Source organism: Mugil cephalus, chromosome 8 (assembly GCF_022458985.1).
Source record: "Mugil cephalus isolate CIBA_MC_2020 chromosome 8, CIBA_Mcephalus_1.1, whole genome shotgun sequence".
NCBI lineage: Eukaryota > Metazoa > Chordata > Actinopteri > Mugiliformes > Mugilidae > Mugil > Mugil cephalus.
This window is the reverse complement of record NC_061777.1, coordinates 13,648,470-13,673,678: the sequence shown is the minus strand read 5'-3', so window position 1 is coordinate 13,673,678 and position 25,209 is coordinate 13,648,470. Positions and strand designations below refer to the sequence as shown.

The following is a 25,209-nucleotide window of genomic DNA, read 5'->3' as shown; positions in this document are numbered from 1 at the left end:
TATTACAAGTTTGACGCTGGCCTGTCTTTAAGGGATGTTGTGCTGACACAACAGAAATGACTCAGCATATTTCCGCAGCATCAATTCATGCGCCGGTTGTTGTCTGTGCTGTCGCCCGTAGTGCTGTCACCTACAATTACTCTCCTCGACATGGTGACTCAGCAACTGGCTTCAACTTAGAGGCGCACTCTTAAGATCACCAGTGTGCAGAGCTGATATTACTCATGCTGACTCCAGCAGACAGGACGGGACGGTAGCCAAACAACCTCCAAAGACATTGTCTGTTGACTGAGGAGGGCAAATGGATTTTACAGATTTGTTTAGAGACGTTGTGTGGAAGAATATTTTTGCATGGGTGCAAATTTATGAGGACACACATACACACACACGCTGTTAGCCACATGTAGGAGATATATCATGTGGTGAAAGAGATAAAACTCCCACAATCCTACAGCTATCAAATGTGACCACTAGCCACCTCCCCCCTCGGCTGCAGAAAACAGGAGTAAATAGATGATAATGGACTCATTGTGTGATATCAGTGCTCTCTCATGGGGATGCGTGGGATGTGGACTGAAAGGGGAGAGAGAATTTTTCAGATTGCGACCGACTTCTGGTGGTCCTGTTTCATGTCACCATCAGACAAACGGTTGTTGTGAGCCCAGAGAGCACGCAGTCCGGCAAATAAGCCGGCCGCTGAGAAAATTGCTCCTTTTGATCTCCACTGGCCTATTTATCAGCAAGGGACCGGTCTTTGAAAGATAATTTTATGTAGCCCACATATCACCTCCTTGTGCTGGAGAAGCGAAGTTTCCCCCAAGAGCTTTTTTTTGCGCTGTAAACAAAGCCGTCCGAGAAAGGAGGTTAAATATGACGAGATTCCGTGAGAAATCATGTTGCCGCCGCTCACTTGTCACATGTCTCAGCAACGTGACAGAGTAAAAAGAAAAATGTGCGGCGGCGCACATGCTGCTTAAAAGAATGTAGATGTTCCCTGTAGTTTAGATGTCAGTCACGAGCATGGAAAAAGAGACCACACAAAGTCAACACGTACCACATAAAGGTTGGATAATTTATAGAGCATTGTCAGAAAGTCATTTTTCAAGGCATGTTTTGAAGTGCTAAGAATATATTAATTGTCACCTGAAAGCAGAAATGGGTAGGCATAAATTTAAGCATCAGCCTTATCATATAATCCCCGTATGGAAGACTTGAGGTCTAACGTTGTGGGTGTATACTCTTTTTTTTCCCCCTTCCTTTTTTTTCTTTATCTCACTGCAGAAACATACGACTTTATTGTAATCCCATACACAACGATGAAAGGTTCCCTTTTCCTGACCACACTTGATAAAAGAGTCTGGTAGCTCAAGGCAATTTGAGAAGTGGTCTAATACTAGAGCTGCTTCTGAATCATCCAACGGTTTGAGCACTGAATGGTTAAAAATACATTTAGCTTTACTGGTGTTACTCATGTCCTCGTCAACCAGCTGTTTTGAAGTAGCCTTCTTGTTCCATTGCTGCCTACTGTATTTTAAACTGACCTGCTGTCAAAAAGAGGCTAAAGCGACCGTTATCTTATTTTGAAGGCTCATTTCTGACGAACGATATGACAAACACACTGCAGTAGCTGTGGCTATTTCATAATAATGGTTTGCCGGTTACACGCTTTTAGATGTTAGAAGCTGCCACAGCCGGACTCATTTATCTAAAGAAGAAGTGGGTCTTTCAGCAAGATAATGATGTGGAGCAAACCGGCCGCCGGTTGAAATATCATTCTGCCCGGGAGAGAAGTCCCACCAGAATCCTGAGCACCCGTGCGCCGCCATCAGCCCGCCAATTCTCTGGTGTGATTGAACTGAAACCTGGAGGAAATTTTCACCTCAGATGGTGAATTCACACCCAGACGCTGCCAAGCAGCGGCCACGGTAAATGCCAATATCAGCGTCAGCAATCACAACGTGCTAATGATGAGCAGACATAATGTTTTTCATATTAAGACAGTTTACCCACAAGCACAAATATAACCTAATAGCAGCATTAGAGTGTCACAGGAGAAGCCAGGGGATTGTCAACAATCATTAGGATTAATCCTCTAAGGGGCATAAATACACTTAAACTTCAATCCTAACTTAATCCTGAATTAATAGATTATCCAAAGAGATGCTACTGTGAGCTTTTTCAGACTACCAACAGATTAAGCATTTTATTTAATCTGTTCCACACCACTGTAATGTAAGCGCAACTGCATATATTTACACGACACAGACAGAATGAACCACTGTTCGAGTTCATTCTTCAATCATTCAACCAAAACGTGCAACTTGCATCGATACAGTTGGGGCTGAAAGTTTCCACAAAACCCAACTGTTTCCTTTTCCCCTTTTCTCACCTTCAGCTGGAATATTACTGATTGTGCTTGTACACGGCATCAGCTGATAATCACACGTCATGTCTATTGATCTGCGCTGTGATTCATGGTCTGCGCGGCACCCACTCGTCCCCGTCGGCGGCCGGTGGCCCTCGACGGGATCAGCGGTGCAATCTCGTTTTAAAAAGACGTTGATCGATTCAGTTTTCGTTTTCCTGCGCGCTGGCGCTCCCTTTATATTTTATTTATTTACTTTGTTTCTCGCAGCTCCTTTTCTGAGACATTTCCCACTGATCCAAAACAGAAATAACACGATTTGTGTAGTAGCTGCGCACTCAGTTTGACCTTTAAACCAATAAACACTTGCTTCCCACTCCGCTGGCAGCATTTGGAAGCAGCTGCCATTACATAAGATCGTTTTACTGCCTCGTGTTGTGAGTAATTCTTTTGTGGGCTTTGTAAATGCTACATGGATTTTAGCTTATTTAGCTGTGCACAAGAATGTTTTTCTCACAAATGCTGAAATCTTAATTTGGGCAAGTCAAAATATACGGCACATAAATCTTTTCCTCCTTATGACTGCCGTTCACCATTGCCTTCGGTGCCAATGGGGATTAAGAGACAGAGCACAGTAGAGCAAAATGCTGCAGCAACACAAAGATTGCATTTATAAATTGAGATTGCAAAAATTTTGCTCATCAGCCATGTGATGAATATTGCAGACACCGCTGCCGCCGACAACTGCTCCCTCTTGGCTGCTGCCTGCAGTTGCCTTCTCCGGTCCTGAGAACCTCATCGAAATCACCACGCCACCATCACGTACGGCTCCGTGGCTGCACGGCACAACCTCAACCACAGCTGCACGCCGAATTTACCCGTCTGCTGGCTTAGTCACCGTCACTCTCCGTATCTCTATGTCCACAGTCTGCGTTAAAAAGATCCCAGTATCTGTTATGTTTTTCTCATCTGATTTTGTGCCAAAGTGCTGTTCAGAGGGTTTTGCCTCTGATCGGAGCTGCACATGGCAGCAGCGGCACATGACATAGCGTGCTGGTGTTTAACGAGTGGCGATGAAATGTCCTGAGAGACAGTTAATGCAGTGGACGAGTAGCCAGAGGAGTGTCGGTCGGTTGTGGCCGGTCTGTCCCTCATAAAGACGAAGAGGAGGGAGCGGGCCCTCATCTATTAAACCCAGTCATGGCTGCTGCAGACATTAATAATTCAGTGCTCTCTGAAAACCAGCAAAAAAAAAAGAAAAAAGAAAAAAATAGATCCTGCATTATTTAAAGGGCACACTGAATTTATTAGAAATATGAATTAATGATGAGATTATCTTAAGCCTCAACTTAAATCCTTGGCAGGACCACTCCAGTAATCACAGACAAATCATTTTTTTTTGGATTTTACAAAAGAGAAAAAAAAGAAGTTGCACATAGAAAGCTGGAGCCGTGGAATCAGCCACGTACAGTAATTGCCATTCAGGAGGTGTCTCAATGTCGTTGCTGCAGCGCCGGGTAGTATTACTGAAGACCTACATCTTTCAGTCACCATGAAATAATAATGACTCTTTCAGTGGGTTTCATTTGATCCCTTTGTCTCAGGTACCGGTCGTATCTAACTTGACACATCTGAAATGGTTTGGGACGTGTTGGTCACTAGTGTTATTTCCTTAGCTCTTCTATCAGTCTCACACACAGCACATCTGTTTTAAACCAGTCATCACTCCTGAGAGAAAAAATACGTTTGATTATGGGTTTATTAAAATTCGCAAGAGATGTGAAGCTTCTTTTTCGGCATCAAACGTCTATTGTATATCCAGCGCCGACGCGCTTGTTTTGTTAACAGATCTGATTTCACATTCCTCCGTTACAGGAAGCCGTCCCAGCGGAGCTACTCTCACCAAGCAAGTACAATAAACACTGTAACATCCTTCCGTTTAAAGACCACAGCGTAGAAAATTGGGTAACGAATGCAGACATTCAGAAAATGACTAAGATGTGACACATGCTTTCGAGTGGCTTTGTTAGGGCCGCTGACGTCTGCCAAACTGACTGAAAGCTCCACCTCTTGTCTTTTGTATTGTAATGACTGTGGCGCACGCAGTGAGTGACAGGAATGATAAAGGAGGTTTGTGGAGTACGGTCTCGTGTGTGCGTTTGTGACTGAAAGAAAAAGTGGCACGAGGTAGAAAAAGTAAACTTGACAGAGGCCAATATTAGCACAACCACTCGGTAAATGTGTCGAACGCGTTTGGATTCCCACGCGTTCACCAATCCTTCCCGAACGGTTTGACGGTTCAGAGGCGAGCTCGGTGCTGAACCACTTTTCAAACTGCCTTAAGGGACAGAAAATACAAAAACACCAATTAAATTACTGAGCCCTCTAACTTTCTTTGTTACACAAATATGGAATCTCTCCAACAATCTGACATTGAGGTAAAACTTTTGAGGTAAAAAACCAACCAAAACCAACCAAAACCTAACCAAAACCAATTCATTGATTTCGACTCATTCGCCAGTCCCCATCCCTATGATGCATTATCTACTTTCCATAGGGGACCTTTGTTTTCTGTGGTCACTGCTGCGTGGAAAAAACCCATTCTGGTAATAGGGCTTTGTGTCTCGTTGGGAAATTGCAGGGTGTCATATTGTTTAGCCAGACCCTTACTTATAATTATACATCACTGGAAATTACACAGGCAGGACTGACATGACCATATTCATACTCAGTGATCTCAGGTGTCTAATCAGAAGCTTGTACTGACTGAGGGTAAAAGTTTTTATTCTGAGCCCACAGATTCCAATTTTCATTGTGCCACAGTTTGTTATTAATACCGAAAGAAACAAAGTTACAGATGTCGAAGCAACCGTGAAATGGTAGCTCAGTTGTGTCACCGTCGTTCTTTCCGAACACACCCGGGAGAGCTGACCCACTTCATGGTGCAATTTGTCTCGGTGACATCCTCCTTCACGTCGATCTTTTTTTCTGCCGCTGTCACCGTAGATGAATTCCGATGACCTCAAAACGGAAGGGAAGTCACCGTCTTTGTTTTTCCTCTTTCTCTCTCTCCGTGACGGCACTGCTCTGATGCGGTGAAGTCAATAAAGATGAACAGGAATCTGTGCTCGGATTCCTACAGACACCGAGACAGTTGTTAAACAGACTGACAGCAGCATGTCAGCTTCAACCCTGTGAGGCGGTCGAGTCGGGTCGGATGGTTGGTGCTTCTTCGGCAGCTTCTCTCTGCGTTGCGCCAAGCTTGATGCTAACGGACTTTAGATGGAGTCAGCATTTGCTGCAAATTCCAAAATCTAGTTAGCTATGGCACGTAAACTTAGAAAGCGGTAGCACGCACAAAGACAGAAGTGGCTGCATGGAGAAGGAACAAAGAGCCAGAGAGACATGTTTAAAGTTTTCTCAGATTTACTGTGTGAAGAGGCGTTGTTGGCTTCAACAGGAACATTTAATAGTTGTTGGATTATGCAGACGTAGTAGCTGTGTAGCTTATCTTAAAAATCACAAAAGGCAGGCCACCATCACTACTACTTATATCTAGCTACAAAGCCATTTGATCATGTAAGTCCACTGACCGGCCTTAGGAGCGTTTCCTCGCTTTTCCCAGCTCCTTACCCTAACCCTAATCATCTCACCTAAGTGCCTGACTCCTGTCCTGATCTTAACCTAACTGTATCCTTTACCCTTAAACCGAGTCTTTACTCTCAAACACACTTGTACAGAAGTGGGGATGGGCCACTGATGGGGACTGAAAGTGCTTGAGCTGGCAATACAAGACTGAGGTTTAAGGTTTTGTTGAAGAGACCTCCATGGATCAATGAGTTTAGTTTTTGGACATCTGGATATGACTATCTCACTATGACTCAAGAGATCACATTTCTTGATGTCAGGTAGATGATCCTTATTAAATGAAAAAAGTACAAGGTTGAAATGCACTGATAAGTCATCCCAAACTATTGTGAGTGACAGAAAACATCTGTAACCTCTAATGTCATTATATGAATGCACCAAAGGTAGGGCTGTGTTCGTCAGCTTGGTGTTTTCCAATTTAACGAAAGATAAATTACAATACTTTGCTAACAAGAGGAGCATATTTTGTCAAACTGTGAGACGGGCAGTATGAGGATGGTGTTTTTCAGTATAAATTGTAACAGGGCACTCACAACCCTGTCCTCAAGTCAATTTGGGTGCAAATGAAGGCAGACACGCACATGTTTCATCAACCTCTGGGCCAAATTCATTTTCCTGCCAGCTATATGAAAGTAGGCCTGACACACTGCGATGTGTGTGCGACCTCATTAGGTTAACACAGTAGAGGAGATTTATTCCTGCATCCAGGGAGACAAAAAAAAAAGGTAGAAATGAATGTCTTTACTGTGGCGATGCACAGAAAACCTTTTGTGCGATTAAACGCAGCCTTTTCTTACATGCATGTCTACACCTGCGACATCCATCCCAGCTTCATCCGTAATCCAATAAAGTTCTTGGCGGGGAGCTTATTTTGAATGAACAAAAGCTCCGCTGCTTTTTTTCTTCTTTTTTTTCATGGCCGCTATACGTGATGCACAAAGCAAAGCATTCTCTCACTACCGAAGTCAATATTTGGAAACCCCATGCATATTCACTGAGAGTCCGAACTCATGGACTATGGCTCAGTCATGGGACTTTTTGAATACACACCTCCGTCTGTATACAAATGAGACAATTCAACAGCGGTAAACAACAGAAACACTGCATGCTATCATTTATCCTGCCGAATATTTGATATGTTAAATAAATGGGTCGGAAACATAAAATGTGCGTGATGCTCAGATTAGAGATATTTCACATTTTGGAGAAAGGCCAACTAATGCTGTGGGCTGTGTCCTCATTACCAGCAGGAGGTGAGTTTTGTTTATGCACATCCCAAACAGCCTGTAAGAAAGCTCAAAAAAAACAACCGTCCTCATTAGACAAAGGCAACTGTGCAGTACTGCACTGTAGCATCCACGCCTCAAAGCCCCTATCTGCATATGAATAGTTGGTAAGATATACTCATTAGCATTTTAATAGGTTGAAATGGAAAACTTAAATAAACAAATGTGCTTATTCAGAGATGCTGGACAAATCCTGCCTGCATTAAAAATAAGGACTGCATGTTAAACTTTCGTAGAGGCTGAGTGTGAGATTTAATTTATTCAGAACGAGCACTACTCGAGCTGCCAGCAGCTTCCTGCCTCAGCGATGCAAATACAAACCACTGAAAATTTCCTCTCTTTATAGGTTACTTCTATAGCGAGGGTGGCAGATCAGGGCTGGTGTCGAGCGGGCGCTGCTGAAACATAAAAGGAACCACAACACGGGGCGAAGAGAGAAGAGATTATGTTGAAAGATTTGTTTCTGCAAAAGTGATTAGGTGCTTCATGCAAGGCAGCAGTCGCAAATGAACTGGCGTTGCACATTAACACGGAGCGGTTTTAACCAGTCAGTGCACAAGCAGGCCTCCGTGTACTGTGGCCTCCAAGAAAACTGTATTCCTCTGTGGCTGGATCATCCTGATGGCGTTTGTCATGATGCACTTGACTGGACTGATTAATGAGGTAAAAGTCCACTCTTCGGATGCAGCACTTCATATTATTATATTATTCCCAGCAACACATCCACAGCGGTAGCAGAATGTAATCAACCTTGATCTCTGCTTCCTTTACTTAATCATCTCGCTCACACAGACACACACACACACAAACATCATCACACTCGCTCAGATTAAAACGGCCGAGATCTTTATTCCCCCCACACGGTGCTCTGTGAATAAAGATCAAGAGCAAAACAGTGGAGGAACAGAGGGACGACGGGAGAGAGGGGAGTTAAAGAAACCTTATCAAATGGGAGTGAAGTGACTGCCATTTCAAGTTTCATCGCAAGGCCGCGTGACAGCGTTTGCCCTCCGTTCCTTTAAGTCACAGCTGTTTCTACGGTGATGAATCAGATGCACCGGTGGATTTCCCTGGGCCGCCCGAGATTTACCTCTGCTCAGGAAAGGTCGGGCGACATTTGAAAGAGCTCCAACGTGAAGCTCGGCTGCTGATTTAGCTCGTCAAAGACGAATGTCCTCGCGCCTCACAACACGAGTTAGACGGTGACCCATCTCTGTCTTCACTTCCCATTCAGGCTCACAAACACTTCCCCTCTGCTATGTATAGCCATTAATTTGCTTCCCCCTGGGCTACACTGTCCATGGCTATCGATCAAATGGCGTTCCCGGCGCTAATTTAGTGCCCGTGATACATTCTGTCACGAGGGAGGCAGGAAGGGGTATTGATTAACGTACAATTCTGCTAAGGGCACTACTGCGGCTCTCTATGACAAGGGCCTAATTAACTTCTGAATCCTCTTAGAGCACCGCACTCAGCTCTGCTGTCCTTTCCGTGAAGTGTTTCTGCAGCTCAGTTTGTTGACCCCAGTAATCAGAACCTCAACTCACGCCTCGGTCCACAACATGTCTTACTCTATAAGGGTGAGACACATTTATCAGCATTAAATATGGTGCATAAAGAGTCATTTTAGAAGACATGATACAAGTAAAGTGTTTTTTTTATCTTATTTTATTTATTGTACATTTAGTGGTTTAATCTAAAACAAATATTAGCAGATGAATACGACAGACACAGTAGTTTTGCTGGTAAAAAGACTTCCCTACTCTTTTTTTTCTTGCCACTTTGCTGCCACCTAGTGTTTAACTGAGGCAATAATCCAAACGACACACGTAATTCATTGACAGCAGAACAAGCCCGAATTAATCTTTTATTACTTCTTTCATTTAACCAAAATTAATTAAAAACTAATGTAACAAACCCCAACACAGAAGGAACAGGACGCAAATCCTGCTTTGAGATTAAAATGAACACACAACCGTTTCCGTTATGACAAAATATCACAGATAAAAGAAATTCTCAATATTTCCGCTTTGTTCAGTAGGTGCTTTTTTGATTGTTTGTTTGTTTATATGGTCAGTAATTTATTGGTACGACAGTATGAACATGAAGGCATCACTGCCCTGAGTCTAAGAGGCAAAATGTGCTTCTGTTTATATGTCAGACGAGTAGCCGTGATTGACAGAGCGAAGGGAGGCTGCTGGTCTTCATTCAGACACAAACAGCTGCTGCTGATTAACAAGATTTAAGGCAAAGAGGATCAGCTGAGGCCTATCGGTGAAACCACGTATTTACGAACTCATGAGTCGAAATGTTTGAATTCAAGTTCTATTTGAATGCAGCTTTAGTACATTCCTAAATAATCACTATATTCAAAACCATATTTAAGTTAATATATCATTACAATTTATTGATATACATACAAGTCCAGTGTCTAAAACCCAGTCATGTATTTTGTAATTACGGTTCTAGACATAAAATGCATGTAGACCATCATTTGAAATGGCAACATTTCAATTGTACATTCAAAGGTTGTGTGCATATAAGAGAATATTAGAACAAAAGGCACTGCAGTGTTTTATATTGGTCTGTTCCTGGTGACTACCACCAAAACAAAGCACCTGTTGCTTACATTAAGCTCCTTAGACATTAGGACTGTCTGAATGCTGCAGTAAATTCAGAACGGCACACTGGTTTAAGGACCATAAAAACTGAAAATGGAAGTCAGAAGGTTGTATAGGTTGTTCCCTGTTGCACTTGGCAGAGACTTCCAAGTGAGACAAGCCTCATGTGCAAACTTTTGAGGGATTTAATCCAGAGTTTTAAATAATTTAGTTTATATATGTATTAAGCCGGAACAGTTAAAAAGCCTCTCACTGATTTAAGAATAAGACATTTCACTCCAGTGTTAATCCAGTGTTGGATTTAGCACCTGCATAATTTGGACAGGACACATGACGATTCACGCCTACATCACATGTACTATAGGTGTGAATCCAAGCGTCCAATCCTAATTTGATGGATGAAATATCAGATTGCACACTTGGTAAAGGGGGAAAAGGAAAGGGTGATTTTTATGACGATAATGTCAGGCAAAGTGATTTTAAAGAGCTACAAACGTGCAGTGGAGTTAAGATAAAGTGAGGTCTCTGGATGAAATTCTGATAGAACTGTAATGACAGTGTGACACATTACAGAGCCTGGCAAGTAGAGATAAAGACGTGGTTTTGGCGGCTGTGTCTCTGTTCATGTCACCAACGTGAGCAATTTCTCAGATGCAGGGTTGTCATGGCTTTGTCTTTCCTGCAGGGCATCTAGGTCTATTGTGGGAGTCATGGCTGTCGTCAGTCTCTGAGGGATAGAAAAGACCTGCTTTTAGAAAACGAGCCGACGAATTTGGCATTTTTTTGAAAATCGTGACATTCATTATGTTCATGTTTTCCTGGAGGTGAAGTGCTGCCATCAAAACTTTTAAATTACACACATCAAACAATAGACACTGTATGAATACTGGTAGTGTTTGCATTTAAGGTTGTTAATGTTAGGAGTTTGTTCAAAGAAGTCACCTGAAGAAATGATCCTTGGTTGTTATAGATCTCTTGAATAGCACCAAGTGGTATCCACACTACAGAAACCAGGGAGATGCACCAGCCCACCCACTCAGTCCACACTGGGTACTTGTACTTCTCATACCGGACAGGAGTGTACTGAACAAGGATGGAGGCCAGTATGCACTGTGTGGAAAAAGAAGAACAATCTGACACACTTAAACTTCTTAAAAGCCGACTTTAAACACACGGCTTAAACCGGAACTCACCAAAATCATCAAAGGACAGACCAGCAACCAACAGACACGGAAAAAGATATGTGGAGTTTTGCCCAGCATCCTTTTGATCATTAAAGAGATCCGTGTGACTCCTGAGACAACAATTATAAGTTTAGCCTCTCTCTGCAGGGCAGATTATGAATCATTTTTAAACTTCTATTTGACTGACACTGCAGGACATAAGACCTTGAGAACATTATGTGGGTTTTACCAAAGATCCAGCAGACAGCCACAATTTCAAAAAAAGCCAGGATCATGAGGGACACGACGGCAGTGTAGTGGTCCATCAGATGAAACACATAGATACCTTCCTGTGACCGAAGGAAAACAAAGAGCTCATTAGAGAAACGCCGAAAAGACAAAACAGCTGTTTCTCTGAGAGGAAATAAGGTCGTACACTGTACCTTGGTAATGTGAGGAATCCCCAATAAAAACAAAACAATGCAAACAATCAGGGCAACCAGTTCCTCTCTCTTTAGGAATTGCAGAATTTTTGGTCCAAACTCGTCCTTTATGAACGTCACAGTTACCTCCGTTGTGGCAAACTGGAAACAAAAAACAATATTTTTTTTTTTAACAATTATCCAGTTTTCTGTACAAAATCAGTTCCCTGTTGCCTTTTTGTTCACTTGTAAAATTTTTCAGACCACACAGATGTCATAAATTTTATGTGAGTAATCAATTTCCAACAGAAAATGTGCAGCACAGAAGTAAATCCTCTAATCATTGTCACTGTTGTGCTTGCAGTAGCTGACAGAGACACAAAGACACAGGACAGTGTCCACTGTATAAAACCTTAAGTCAGGGAGAAAGAAACTTCTTTGGATAGAGACGTGTGAATGCTTCCTATGCATCCAAATGTGCAAAAGCTAAATATACAGATTTAAATGTGCGGTGCTCTGGTGTTTTGCTTCGTTCTCTGTCTTCACTCGTGCAGCTGGTTACCTGACTGTCCAGGCCCAGGCACAGCAGCATGAAGAAGAAAAGTGGAGCCCAGAACTGAAAGCCAGGCATGGTGGAGAGGACTTCAGGGTACACAACAAACACCAAACCGGGGCCTGAAACATGGCACAAGTGAAGGTTGAGTGGAGTAGCAAGGTGAATGCTTTGGGATTCAAATACACACAACTTCACATTGCTCCACTCCCAACAGTTGTCTAGAATTACACTTGTACGCAGACAGAGCATGGTCGAACAACCTGCTCGTTGTCCAGCATATTTAGCCTCCGCGAGGGTTTAAAGAAAGGACACTGTGTTGACTAATGAATGGTGACATGCTTTGTGAATAATCTATCCAAAGAAGTTCACATATTCATTACAGAATACAAACACAGCGCACCTGATGAGCCTGTCTGTAGTTAGTATCTTGGATACTTCCTTGTTCTCTGTGCAAATTAATTTAACTTACTGGATGAAACATTACCTTAACAAAATGATGCACATTATAATTTACTGGCAGTAGAGTAGCAAAAGCTGTGAGACTAAAACAACACAGAAAAACAAGACAGCTCAGTGGGACAGCAGACATGATGGTGACATGTTGTCTGCCTTTAAATATGGCACTCGGGTAAAAAGGTGTGTTTATCATTAAAATTCATAATTTTATATCATATTACTTCTAAGCAAAGCAGGAGACTGGATTAATACTAAAGCTACAAAAGGAGAGGTATCTTTATTGTAGTTCCTCTTGAAAACACAGACTAATACACTATTGTTAGACTTGCCCTCTCCTTTCAACCACTTACACATTCAGTTTGTCATAACTTACCATTTATTCCAGACTGAGTAGTGCTCCTTATAATGAGGAAGCTTTAGTACAGTGTTCTTCTAAAAATTTAGACCGGGATGTATTTACACATCTATCTCTATATCTCATGCTAATTTTACATAAAAAAACCAACAATTTTCTTATTTAGATTCTTAAAATTCATTACGACAAAAACTATAAAACTGTGGTGCAGACTGTGTTTCCGGGCTTACCATCTGTGGCTATGTTATCCACTGGGAGTTTATGTATGTGAGCCATGTAGCCAATAGCTGAGAAGATCACAAAGCCAGCCAGGATACTGGTGAAGGAGTTGATTAACGACACAATCATTGTATCTCTGCGAAAGAAATGCATGCAAAATGATTCAGTCCAGTTTCAGTAAAAAAGAACCTCTGGGAAAACACATTATGAAGCAATTTGTTTATCAAGTTTCATCTTTCTCTGGATATGAAAACCGTTAAATGCCTTCGTTGGTGCATACTACGGCATTAAAACATCTTCTCATCTTCTAACAATTAGCAATTCTAGCTATTTTATTCCTTACTGGGAACAGTAAACCAAGAGATTTAGTCTTACTTCCCCTGCGGGATAGGAGGAATCAGCTTAGACCAAAGCTGCAGCTTGTATCAGAACAGTAAATACAGCAAGACCTAACAAATGGAGCTTCTATCAAAAATAATCTGACCACAAAACAGCAACACACATGGGAGTATGCTAATAACATTTGTATAGGTAACAGACCAAAGGAGCAGCGGTTTAGTGCTGCATCGCTTTCAGATATCGCCTCAACTTAGGAACAAGAAGGACTCTAGCTACACGCTATATGGACCCAGTATGCCTGTATATCCCGCCCACAAACCAAAAGCCCAGGACATACTATGCCAGAGGAAAAATTTATACATTTTATAAAGTATGGACCTCATTCCTTGATGATATGTGACCCCAAATATCTAGCTTGTGCCACCTCGTAGGATGGCTAGATGCTGAGGGGAGATCCTGTAGTCTTTAATATTACTGTAATTAAGTTCTTAATTTATTTCCACTGCCCACTGAACTTGTTGATTGCGTGAACTGAGACTGTGCTGCGTTATGCTGTTGGAAGCGGAAGAGTACATCGGGGTTATAAATGTTAAATGCGAGTGGATATGTTGATATTGTGTGTCAGTATTATAGCAGCAGAGATCTGCATACACTGCTGTTCAACTCAGAGCACAAAGTCAAGTTTATCGTGGAGCCCTTGCCAATCTAACACTCTTCACAGATCACAGATACCAAACCGGCTTTGTCAATATCACTTCTCATTTGGTGCCGGACAACGTATACCTGAGGACATTGTGGTTGAACTTGTTGTAACTAGCCATCGAAATCATGGAGCCAAACGCTATGCCCAGCGAGTTAAACACCTGTGAAGCAGCACCGACCCAGACCTGTGATGGAGACAAAGGAGAGCATGAACATGAAACTCAGTAATTAGTTATAACTTTCTGATGAATGTGAATAGCTGTGAGAGATGTGCTAGGATTGTGTACACAATCAGGGTTTAGCTACATTATAAATGGGTTTGCTGGTGTTGCCAATGCACATAAATAGCAGCTGTTTTTAGATTATATTGGTGCTATTAAAAGCTATTAAAGGTTGAGGAACCAACAGTAGACAGATTGCACTGTACTAGGAGGAGATGTGTTGTTCTAAATTTTATTGAACATCTGAGATAAACTATCCCTCCAGTTCAGTTGGGAAAATCGTAACCACTTTAGGGAGTTTGACCCTTAAATTGACTTTCACCATTTCATCCTGCCTTTAATGTCTGGGTCCTCCCTTTCTTGCTACATTATAACATTTGAGTTCATTTGGTGCCAATGTGTAACCGATGTCGAAAGGGTTGATCTACCCTTTCACTAAAAAAGGGTCTCACCTTCAATTCAAACAGTTTGCCCCATACAGGTGTCACAAAGTAGAGGATGCCATCCTTGGCTCCGGGAAGCTGCACATTGTTGATGAGCAGGGCAAACAGGATGAAGTACGGAAAGAGCGCAGTGAAGTACACCACCTATATGTAACACAAACAGCGAAAGGAAGAAGAAGAAGAAGAAGAAGAAGAAGAGTTGAGCTGTGGTAGCAACTCTTCAGTATCTACGGTGCTTGGCTTTCAAGGACATACAGTATCTTAGTCAAAGCTGGTCAAAATATCCATGTGGTGCATTTCCATACAGTGGTTCATATGCAGTTGATGGAGCTCTGGTGAATCAACATGATGACGTTTGTTTTGTTTCACATCCAATGACTATAGTTATCTACTAGCTTGCAACATTGCTGACATGATATACTATGATACAAAATGCTTATTTGCAGATGACTAAAACCTATATTCTTGTAAAATTACAAAAAAAAAACATAGCTGTCATTGCCTCTGATATTTCTGAATTAAAAACATTAGTTGTGACACAATGCCAGAGGAGAGGTTTCAATTTAAGAATGAGAGCATCACATTAACCATGACTAGCAGGATACATGGACACAGTTCTGACCTTGCCGGTGATTATGACTCCTTTAAATATGCCTAAATACACAATAACCCAGGCAACAATAAGACAGCCAAAGAGCTCCCAACGAACACCACCAGCTTCCTCAATTCCACTCGTCTTCTCCAAAAGTCTGTGACTAAAAAAAACAAAACAAAACAGAAAAAGAAGTGATGATTATTGTGCCCCCAAAGCCCTCAAAGATTTGGTATTGGTTTTTAACATGAAATACGTATGACAAAAATAGTTTGAAAAGATAAAAACGTAATCAGTGATTAGGTGTTTGTTTATATCTGCTTCACCAGGATTTATGTGTGTGAGTTTAATTCACATATTTCTAAACGAGAGAGACTTGCACAGCAACACATTCGTCCAGCTAAGCCCCTGCACTGACAAAAGAAAGATTATGGAGCTCCTGTGAAAGAATGGGAGACTCTACTGTGAGGATTAAGAAAAGTTTTCAGGGCCTTTAAGAGACACGACTTGACATATAAGCAGAAATGATGTCGTCTAACTCAAAGAACTGCTGGCTGGCCGACTGTAGATGGGTGACGTTGCCAGGGAAACCGCTGGAACAGTTTCCGAGGGCATTCCAAGTGTTGTTGCAAGAAGTCCAGGGGAGGGTCGCTCCGAACGAGTTGAACAAGTAGAAAAGAGCCCAGCTCATGAGCACATTGTAGTATGTGGAGTACATGAAGGAGATCACAACTGTGGCCAGACCAACACCTGGGAGGGGAAAGTGAGAGACAACGTTGCAGAATCCACACTTGTTATAAAAGCATTAGCACCCAATGCATTAATGAATGTAAAATGTTTGGTCCCAGGGTTACATACAGTTGTATTTTTCTCACATAAAGATACACAGCAGAGAAGTAGTGTGCTAGTTATTCAGCTCAGCCCTTGGCCAAGGGTTAGAGGAGTTTCTGGCGTCTGACTCTTTTGTACTTGGCTAATCATTATTTAGTTAAGATGGCGATGACACCTGAGGTTCTTGGTCTCAGCTTGAGGCATGTATATCTGTCTGTCTCCTCTGAGGAGACATTCAGTCCACAGGGCACACGGTGTCATTTGCCATTTGCCACTCAAACATAATTTAGAAGTAATTTCCAAAATTCCAGCTGCCACTTTCAAAAACCCAAGCAAAATCCTTCCTTTGGCGACGTTCATATGTGCCTAGATGCTGTGTGAAACTGCAGATTTTTCAAGGAACAAACTAAATATCAGCTTCTGTTAAAGTCAACCCTCGGAAACATCAGTGTTAACAGTTAGACACTCTTGTCTCTTTACCTTCATTATCAATGTGTTCAACATGTGGACAGACACCCTGGGATTATGTGTTCTCTGTGTATGTTAATATGTGACCAGGCTGCAATCGCTGTTAACATTCGGCACTTATAACATAACCTCGGGTGACTAAGGCTTGTTTAAGTTTTAGTAGTGGGCCTCAGTCGCATAAACTCTGTAGTTTATCGCCGTTGTATCTCCGTTGGTTGGCAATACTCCTCACCACATTGAAAACTCTGTGATGTTACCTCACAGTGTATTCCCATCACAGAAGGCACAAAAGTAGCAAGAGAAAGGCGACTAAAGGATGACACCTTGGCTGATGGAACCAACCTCAACCCTGACCAAACATGCATGTTACTCAACCTGTGACTGACTATCACCTATTTCCAATTTAATGGAGGATTCTAAAGGCAAAAATGTGGCTGTGCGATGGGGACACCAGTGTCACAGAGAGTGGCCAGTCTCTATGTGGAAGAGGTAGAGATCAGAGGCCTGAACACCTTCACAGGAACAATAATAATATTATTGTTCAGCACATCAGTGCTGAACAATAATATCAGATTCACTTGGGAGGACATCAGTGGAGAGTCCTGGACTGTCTTGACCGTGTGAAAGAAGACTGAAGCCTAAACACTGGAGTCTGTAGAAAACCCACTCACACTGACCGGCATCTATTATTTGATTCCCGTGGATTGATCTCTGTGCAGCTCAAACTAGGGGGTGATAACCAGGCTTGGGGGGTAATGGATTACATGTAACGGCGTTACGTAATCAGGATACAAAAAATGGTAACTGCAATCCATTAGAACACGGAAAATAACATGTAATCAGATTACTGGATCATGTGGATCATGCCAATGGGTCTATGATCTCGTATGTTTTACATTCTTGTTTACACTCTACTGTACGTCTTGTACATTTTACCTGCTCTGCTGTAAATTATAACCTTCTTGGGCAGCTTTAGAGGGGTTAACAAATCATGTCTTCAGTGATAGTTGTGAAGGAAAAACTTGAACACGAACAGCTGTTACCATTTCTGTTGATCAGTAAACCGTATTTTAATATAGGCCATCTCAGTCTTCAGTGTCATGTCCATCAACCTCATATATCCATAACAATCTATACATCAAAGTTAACAGGGGACTTGTAATTGTACTGGATCACATATATTTTTAAAGTAATCTTCCCAACCCTGGTCATCAGAACCCTTCAGCACTGAGCACAGATTGCGGCCACAAGGATGGATATTAAAGAGAAGGAGCAAAAACATATCCAATTAACACTGAGGACACGTGGACATCCCAACCGTGCCTTTGTCAAAGACTCAAAAAGATATCCCAGAAAGGACAGAGAGGAGGAGAAGAACAAGAGGAAGAACATCACAGGAGAGCCAGCCAATCAGGAAACGATTCAGCGGCCCACCTACACTTGAAGACAATAACACATAAATCATCAGAGAAGACGTATGGGTAGAACGAGAAGTACAAGAAGTTTGTGCTATGCCAAGTTGGATTCTTCTCTGACAGAGGAGATGCACTGAGATATAATCTGTCAGATATAATCAGCTCAGTTTGCCTCTGCACAACGAGACGCTGTAGCCTGCAGGCATGAGTCATTTATACTTGAGTGCTCATCAAAAATATTGCCAAAATGCTAGTTGGAGCTGTGCCTTTTTTGTTTCTCAGAATATTTATCGTTTCTACTTCCTGCTTGACTTTATACTTCATATACTGAAACTTTTTGAAATTTCAGAACCTCCTCAGTCGATCTTTCTCAAAACAGTCTATTTGAAAATTGCGGAGATGGAGAAGCAGACGATGAGACCCAGCCACCTAACTCTCCGCTGCTAGTTAGCTCAGGCTTTGTCACTCAAAGCGGGAATGCTCTTAATTGCGAAGAATTTTAAATCTAATAACAACTAAACCAATGAGTCAGAAAAACATTCACCTACCGCCGTGCAGTTGTCATGAATAGTGAAATAAACTATTCGGACCAAAACATTTTTTGTACCAGGCTGGAAACATGTTTAATAACGCTGTGAAGTTGGGCTTTTTAACATGGGTGTCTATGGGGATTTGCTCCCTTTTGGGGCCAGCTTCAAGCGGCCGCTCTATGAACTGCAGTTTTTTGCACTTTTCTACATGCTCCATCCCACCAGCAAAATTGAATAAATAAAATAACAAAATAAAACTTCAGTAAAAATGAGAAAAGAGCCATCAAAGAGTCACGAGCCACGAGAGTCACTCACCTTTGAGCAAGGGACAGATTTTGGCGAGAGTGTGCACCGGCCCTAAGCGAGTATACTGGCCAATAGTCAACTCAACGAGCAGCAGAGGAATGCCACACAGAAGCACCATGGTCAGATAAGGGATCATGAAGGCACCTGCAGCAGAAGAATGGAAAAGGCAGCTTCATGTATCTCCTGTGTACAAGGCTTTCATAGACAAATATTTTGTGATTGCTGCTTTGTCATTGTTTAGTTCACTTATTTCTCCAATGGATGTTAGTCTAATGTCCCCCAAAGCAGCAAGAGGCTTTTTGGATAGTGCATGAGTAAAGGTTACTATTGAGTCAGCTTATTGGTGTATGCTCACACTTACAAAGTCTTGTCCAACAACAAGGCAGACCCTGTATTTGTCAAGTTAAGTTGTAACCCAGAGACAGAGTTTTCTTGTAAAATACACACACATCTGTTTAATGATTATCAATTTCGCACACAGTGCCAAAGATCTTTGCACATGGTTTTCCATGGCCTTATGAGAATAAAATGTATATATATATATATATATATATATAATCAAAGTGTGCTGCGAATAGACTGGCTGTGTCTTCATAATTTATCTGCAAGATATGATAAATACGTGGCTGATGAGAAGGGAGAGGAGAAATTTGGATCTGCCCGACGTCATGTTAATTAATATTATTTATACTATTTTTAAGGTCGAAAGCAGTAAAACTCATGGGCACTGTTGAACCGCAAAAAGCACAAATAATGTACAGGGTCAAACTTAATTCATTACCACCTACGATACAATAATGTTTTAGAGGTCGAGATAGGGATTATAATTTGAGAGGAAATTTTAATATTAAAATTCACAGGTCATGCATGAGAATGAAACGCTTTTATGTTTCAAGGATTGCTCAGACCTTAGACTTGTACAGTTAGTCAGTTATACAGCTGGATGGAGTAGGGAATAAAAGAAGTTCTGCAGCGATCATTACGGGAGCGGAGCTGAATCAGTCTGCTGGCGAATGAACTGTAGTGCCTCTCTAGTGCTTGATGTAGTGTTTGGGATGGATTGTCCATAATGGTGAGCAGTTTATCCAATGTCCTCCCGTCCTTCACTGAGACAAATGTCTCCAACTCTCCACCAATCACATGTCCAGCCTTACAAATCAATTTGTTGATCCTACTGATGTCTTTTTTGCTGGTACTACTTCCTCAACAAACCACAACAAAGTACAGGTCACTCGCTACAACAGAAAGACTCTAGTAATTTACTGCACACATTGAAAGACCTGAGCTTCCTGAGAAAGCGGAGTCTACTCTTTTCCTTCTCGTACACAGCATCACTGTTGTCCCTCCAGACCAGCCTGTTGTTCATGCAGACTCCAGGGGTGGTCCACTAGTTCCACCTCCAGGCCCTGGATGGTGATGGGCTCCACTTGTGACCACCTCCTCCTGGAGAGAATGACCAGCTCCTTGGTCTTGTCCACGTTAAGGAGTAGGTGGTTTGCCAGGGACCACTCCACAAAGTCTGCGATCAGTGTCCTACACTCCACCTCCTGTGCATCTCTGATACACCCTACGACTACCATCAGAGAAGTTCTGCAGGTGGCTGGACCCAGAGCTGAGGTGTAAAGAGTGAACAGGAAAGGAGATAAAACAGTTCCCTGTGATGCCCCTATTGACAACGGTATCTGACAGGGAGCCCCCCAGCCATACAAGCTGGGGCCTGTCAGACAAGTAATCAGCAATCCTTTATTGGATATAGGATCCTTTCCAACTTCAGATACAGGTTAAACAGGCAGTGCAGGATCCCACTCAGCTATGAAGCCCAGGTCTTCAGGACCTGACTTGCCGTGCTGGGGTGATTTTTTCTTTTTTTCTTTTTTAAATGTCTAGAAACTATGATAATTATACCTCATACCTCTAACACTAGATATATGGACGCCTTGTTTTTTTGTTAGACATATATAGACACTTAGACACCCCATAGTATGAAACTGTTCTCCTGTTTTAAATAACCGTTGGAGAAGGGGTGGGACTAGAACAGACTTTTTCGAATGTTGCACGTTTCTTTCTTTTTTTATCCTTTCTTTTGAATATATTCGAAACAAATAAATCTCAAACTCAAAACTCCTAATTATATACAGAATTTGATGTCCTTTTCATAGAGGAAGGGTTTACTTACAGTTAGGATTAATTTTGTGTCATATAACTACTGTTTCCATTGTGTGCGTCAGTTTACAGTGTGTTGAGAACATTCTTGCTATTAGGCACCTTTATAAATAGGCTGTACATATTTTTAAATAGCCAGAATATAGCCTAGATTAATGCGTTTTTAACGTGTTAATGACATATTGGGACTATTGGCGAATTAATTTTTTTTTTTTTTTTTTTTTTTAGTATTACAATATTATTTAAATAGATTACATTACGAAGTTTTTAGGATATGTTAGTCATTCATACACTGATCAAAAGCTCGTCCCTCGGGCGGCCTTTCCTGCGTGTCGTTCCCCCCTCCCAGCATCTCCACTTCCTGTCCATCTACACTGTCACTTTCATTAAAGGCTAAAAAGCCCAAAAAATATACATAAAAAGCTCCTACCTCCACCGTTGTTGTAACACAGGTAGGGAAACCTCCAGACATTCCCCAGTCCTACTGCGTACCCCACCGACGCCAGGATGAACTCCAGCTGGTTGCTCCATGTGATCCTCTGAGTCCCTGCATCCGCACACTTCTCACTTAACTCTAAAGGTTTAATTTCAAGGTCTCCCTTGTCAGAGGATGTCGTTGAGTTTTCGGCACAGACCTCCATTAGTTAGACTGAGTGGTGGGTTTTGTTTATAGAGTCAGACGAGGCTGACAAAGGAGACTCCAAGGTCCGAAAATTAAAGTTTAATGTAAAAGTCCACAATATCTATTAACCAGCACATGAACTCTGCAAAGCCAACCACCTCCGCACCCTGTTCTGCCAGCATCATACAGTGTGGTAGCTGCTAGGACTGGCGTATCGATCCAAATATCGATACTATTGATACCAAGGTCAGCATCGGTATCGGCTCGATCCCAGCGTGCTTAGATCGATACTTTTGTTACAGTTTGTCATTTATACGTCCAGCAAATCACTTGTCACAGAATTTATGCGAGTGCGGCTTCTCTCCGAGTCGGTGCGCGACAGGAGCTTCTCCATCCTCACCTGTATTAAAACTTGGATATGGACAGAGTTTGATACTCAAATTCTAGCATCACAGCAGTATCGCACAGCTAGAACTGATGCCGTTATTGAAATGCGTCGGTATTCGGAAGACAACTACACCGGATACAGACTCGCTTCTATGGTGGAAAATTATTGAGCCACCATTTCTCTCTTTGAGCAATTTTTATATTACTAAAATATTGGTTTTGTTTACTTATTTGCTTAACTGACTACTGTTACCGATTTTATTTTCCATTGTTGTTGTGTTGTTCATATTGTTATATTTATATTTTTGTTAAATTGTTTCTTTTTCTTATTTTGCACTAATGACTGGAAAACAATCGTATGCAATTTTGACAACATAACAAATCATTGTGAGTTACAGTAATTCAAAAACCGCTTACTTTAACAGATCGCTGAGATCTGCTCGGGTTTGAAGGGCTAAAAAGAGTCTGTCCTCTATTTTGCATTTCGTGCCGAGATGCACACACACTCTCTCAGCTGACGACTAAACATGTAATTGTTTTATAAATTGTTTTATACTGCAATTAGTAAGAGAAGCCGGTTTATTTACCTAAACATTTGTCCTGTATTTTATCATAACCATAATCAACTAATTAAAGGCAAAATTACGAAATTATTCAGTGAGCATGACGAAAACTATCGGTATCACTATCTTCGTCACTAGCCATTATTCATTTGGTATCGGATCGATACCAAATGCCCAGTATCGCCCAGTAGTAGCTGCATATGTCCTGGGCGTATCGATCTAAATATCGATCATATCGATAGAATTGTTAGTATCTGTGTTGGTTCGATACCAGCGTGATGAGATCGATACTCCTTCCGTTATCGTTTCTCTTCGTCCAGCAAATTACTCCTCACAGAGTTCATGTGAACGCAGCTTTTCTCCAAATCTGTGCACGTCAAGAGCTTCTCGGTCCTAACCTGTAACAAAAGGTGGGACATGAAGTTTGACACTCAAATCCTAGCATCACAGCAGCAACGCACAGCTGGCACTGATGCTAGTTTTACACTGTTTTGTTGTTTTGTATTGTAATTACTTAATGGATAAATGATTAAAAATATCTGTCCTATGTTTTATCATAATCATAATCAACTAACTAAATGCAAAATTACGAAGTTATTCATGACGGCGACACTAGCCCCGTATTTACTTGGTTTCGGATCGATACCAAAATGCCCAGTATCACCCATCACTAATTGTCAGTGGTCGGTCCACTGTTAAGTGAGCAGAGATTTAGACTGAATGGAACTTTACAAGACAAAATCCCTGCGCATTTCACAGACATGCTTTCTTTTGTGCTTTACTGAGGAAGTGTCTTACCCGAAACCTGACCCGAATTGTACAGATCTTGTCTAACTCTTATGTAACATACATTCAAACTGTTTTGAAAACCTTTGATTTCAATCTCAGCTAGCATCAGCTTTGTCCATACAGCTGCAGTTTCGCCTAACTTTGATCTGCAATTCTAACTATTCTAACGACCTGAGTGAATAAACTAAACAATGCAGCACTGACTGGTCCAACTGGCTTTCCTTGTCTATCAGCAACACCACTGCTCTTAATTAACCTCCTTCAATAACTGCTGCAACACAATTCATTTGCATTTATTGATGACAACATAGGTAACTCCAGCTTGCCAGACTGCTAAAAGTGGCAGCTGGCTGCCCCGGTTCACCAAGCAAAAGTCATAAATAGTATAAACCGCCTGTTACAGGGAATGATTTGACACTGCAGAAACGGATCTCTCTTTACCGGGAAACATTTTTGAAACAGTAATTCTTCAATTATGAACAGACTGCTGTTGATATTTAATTATAGCCTTAACTTTATACGTGAGGTTTTAAATATGACAGTTTTACAGGTCAGTTTTCAGCGTATTGGCAAAGTTATTTTGCTTGTTTGAGGTTTGAGAATGCAACTAGACATTTGTGTTAGTAAATTCATGGCCAATATAATTAAATAATCTGATATCAGACATTTAGAGGCATTTTGGTGACAACTTTGCTTACACAGGCATGCTGTGCCTTGAGCTTTAAACATGTTTTCTTCAAATTAAAAACAAATAGGTTAATAAAAGAAAACTCAAGGAGGGTAAAATATCTAAAACCAATAGGACTCATTTTTAAAAAATACAGCTTAGCTTCCAGTTTATTTGGTATTCTTCACTAAATCCAGGATAGTTGGATGCATCCCTTAAATAAATGCTAACTTTGTGAAGGTTAATGCATGTTTAGTTTTTGCAGTTAGACTGAACTACAACAAATACGATGTATGCCAGTTTATTAGGAACACTAGAGAAAACAGATTTATTCAAATATAACAGTTCTGCCCCAAATCAGAGAGTTGTTGCTCAAACTGCGTTTTTATTTGGATTAAATCGTCATCATTTTGGCTAAATAACTGAAACATGTTTGTATTTAACCCTTTATAGTCATTCTCATTGAAATTAAAGTTCTTTGGGCATGAAAAGACTTATTTACTTTTAATATTTTTTTTTCATAGTCAGTGAAGTTACCATATTGTCCTTGTCATTAAATAGTAACAAATATGAACTTGTATATTTTTGCAAAGAAAGAAGCAAAACATATAATATTATAATATTTATATAATATTAATACTTTAATATTTTATTTAACTATGATTGTATAAACAATGAAGAAAAATTATGAATCTGAGATCTTTTAATCCTCATATTACTTGCAATTTTTCTAACTCTTTCCTTGGTGTCAATTGGACACCAGCAATTTAAACCTTCAAAAATAATAATAATAAAAAATAAATAAATAAATAATGAATAATAATAATAATAATAATAATAACATATATTGTGTCCGGCCAGTGTCTGTGTCGGTGTCCATAATAAATGAGGACAAACTGACTCCAAAGATAATAGGCGTGTTAAATATGATTTGTTAAACGTTAATGTGTAAATCTCCTCTCACACAATCAAGGTGCAGTGCAGCCACGGTGACAGTAGATGGCGCCACCGCTGCTCTCCTCCCAGTCTGGGGCCAAGCCTCGGCCCTCTCCTGCTTCCAGGTGCTGCTGTTGAGCCTTT

At 41.2% G+C, this 25,209-nt stretch overlaps 1 protein-coding gene across 1 annotated transcript; it reads right to left on the bottom strand.

The window, feature by feature from the left end:
* Positions 1 to 8,951: 8,951 nt before the first annotated feature.
* Positions 8,952 to 25,200, bottom strand: si:ch211-225b11.1 (uncharacterized protein LOC561694 homolog). Its single transcript, XM_047591907.1, has 14 exons — positions 25,094 to 25,200; positions 21,532 to 23,071; positions 18,948 to 19,082; positions 15,928 to 16,138; positions 15,419 to 15,551; positions 14,806 to 14,940; positions 14,214 to 14,317; positions 13,103 to 13,227; positions 12,068 to 12,180; positions 11,527 to 11,667; positions 11,334 to 11,433; positions 11,114 to 11,214; positions 10,863 to 11,030; positions 8,952 to 10,647 (listed from the first exon to the last, which is right to left on the bottom strand). Exons 2-14 carry the CDS (start codon positions 21,740 to 21,742, stop codon positions 10,543 to 10,545), a joined length of 1,782 nt encoding a protein of 593 aa, XP_047447863.1. The 5' UTR covers positions 21,743 to 23,071; positions 25,094 to 25,200; the 3' UTR covers positions 8,952 to 10,542.
* Between the last annotated feature and the right edge of the window lie 9 nt (positions 25,201 to 25,209).

Bases quoted from the DNA above. Each gene is read 5' to 3' on its own strand.
- si:ch211-225b11.1 (XM_047591907.1), bottom strand. From the start codon at position 21,742: ATGGAGGTCTGTGCCGAAAACTCAACGACATCCTCTGACAAGGGAGAC. The intron at 19,083-21,531 runs GTAGGAGCTTTT...CTTCTGCTGCAG, and splicing joins GTGTTACAACAACGGTGGAG to GTGCCTTCATGATCCCTTAT. The intron at 11,668-12,067 runs GTAACCAGCTGC...TTTTGTTTCCAG, and splicing joins GCCTGGGCCTGGACAGTCAG to TTTGCCACAACGGAGGTAAC.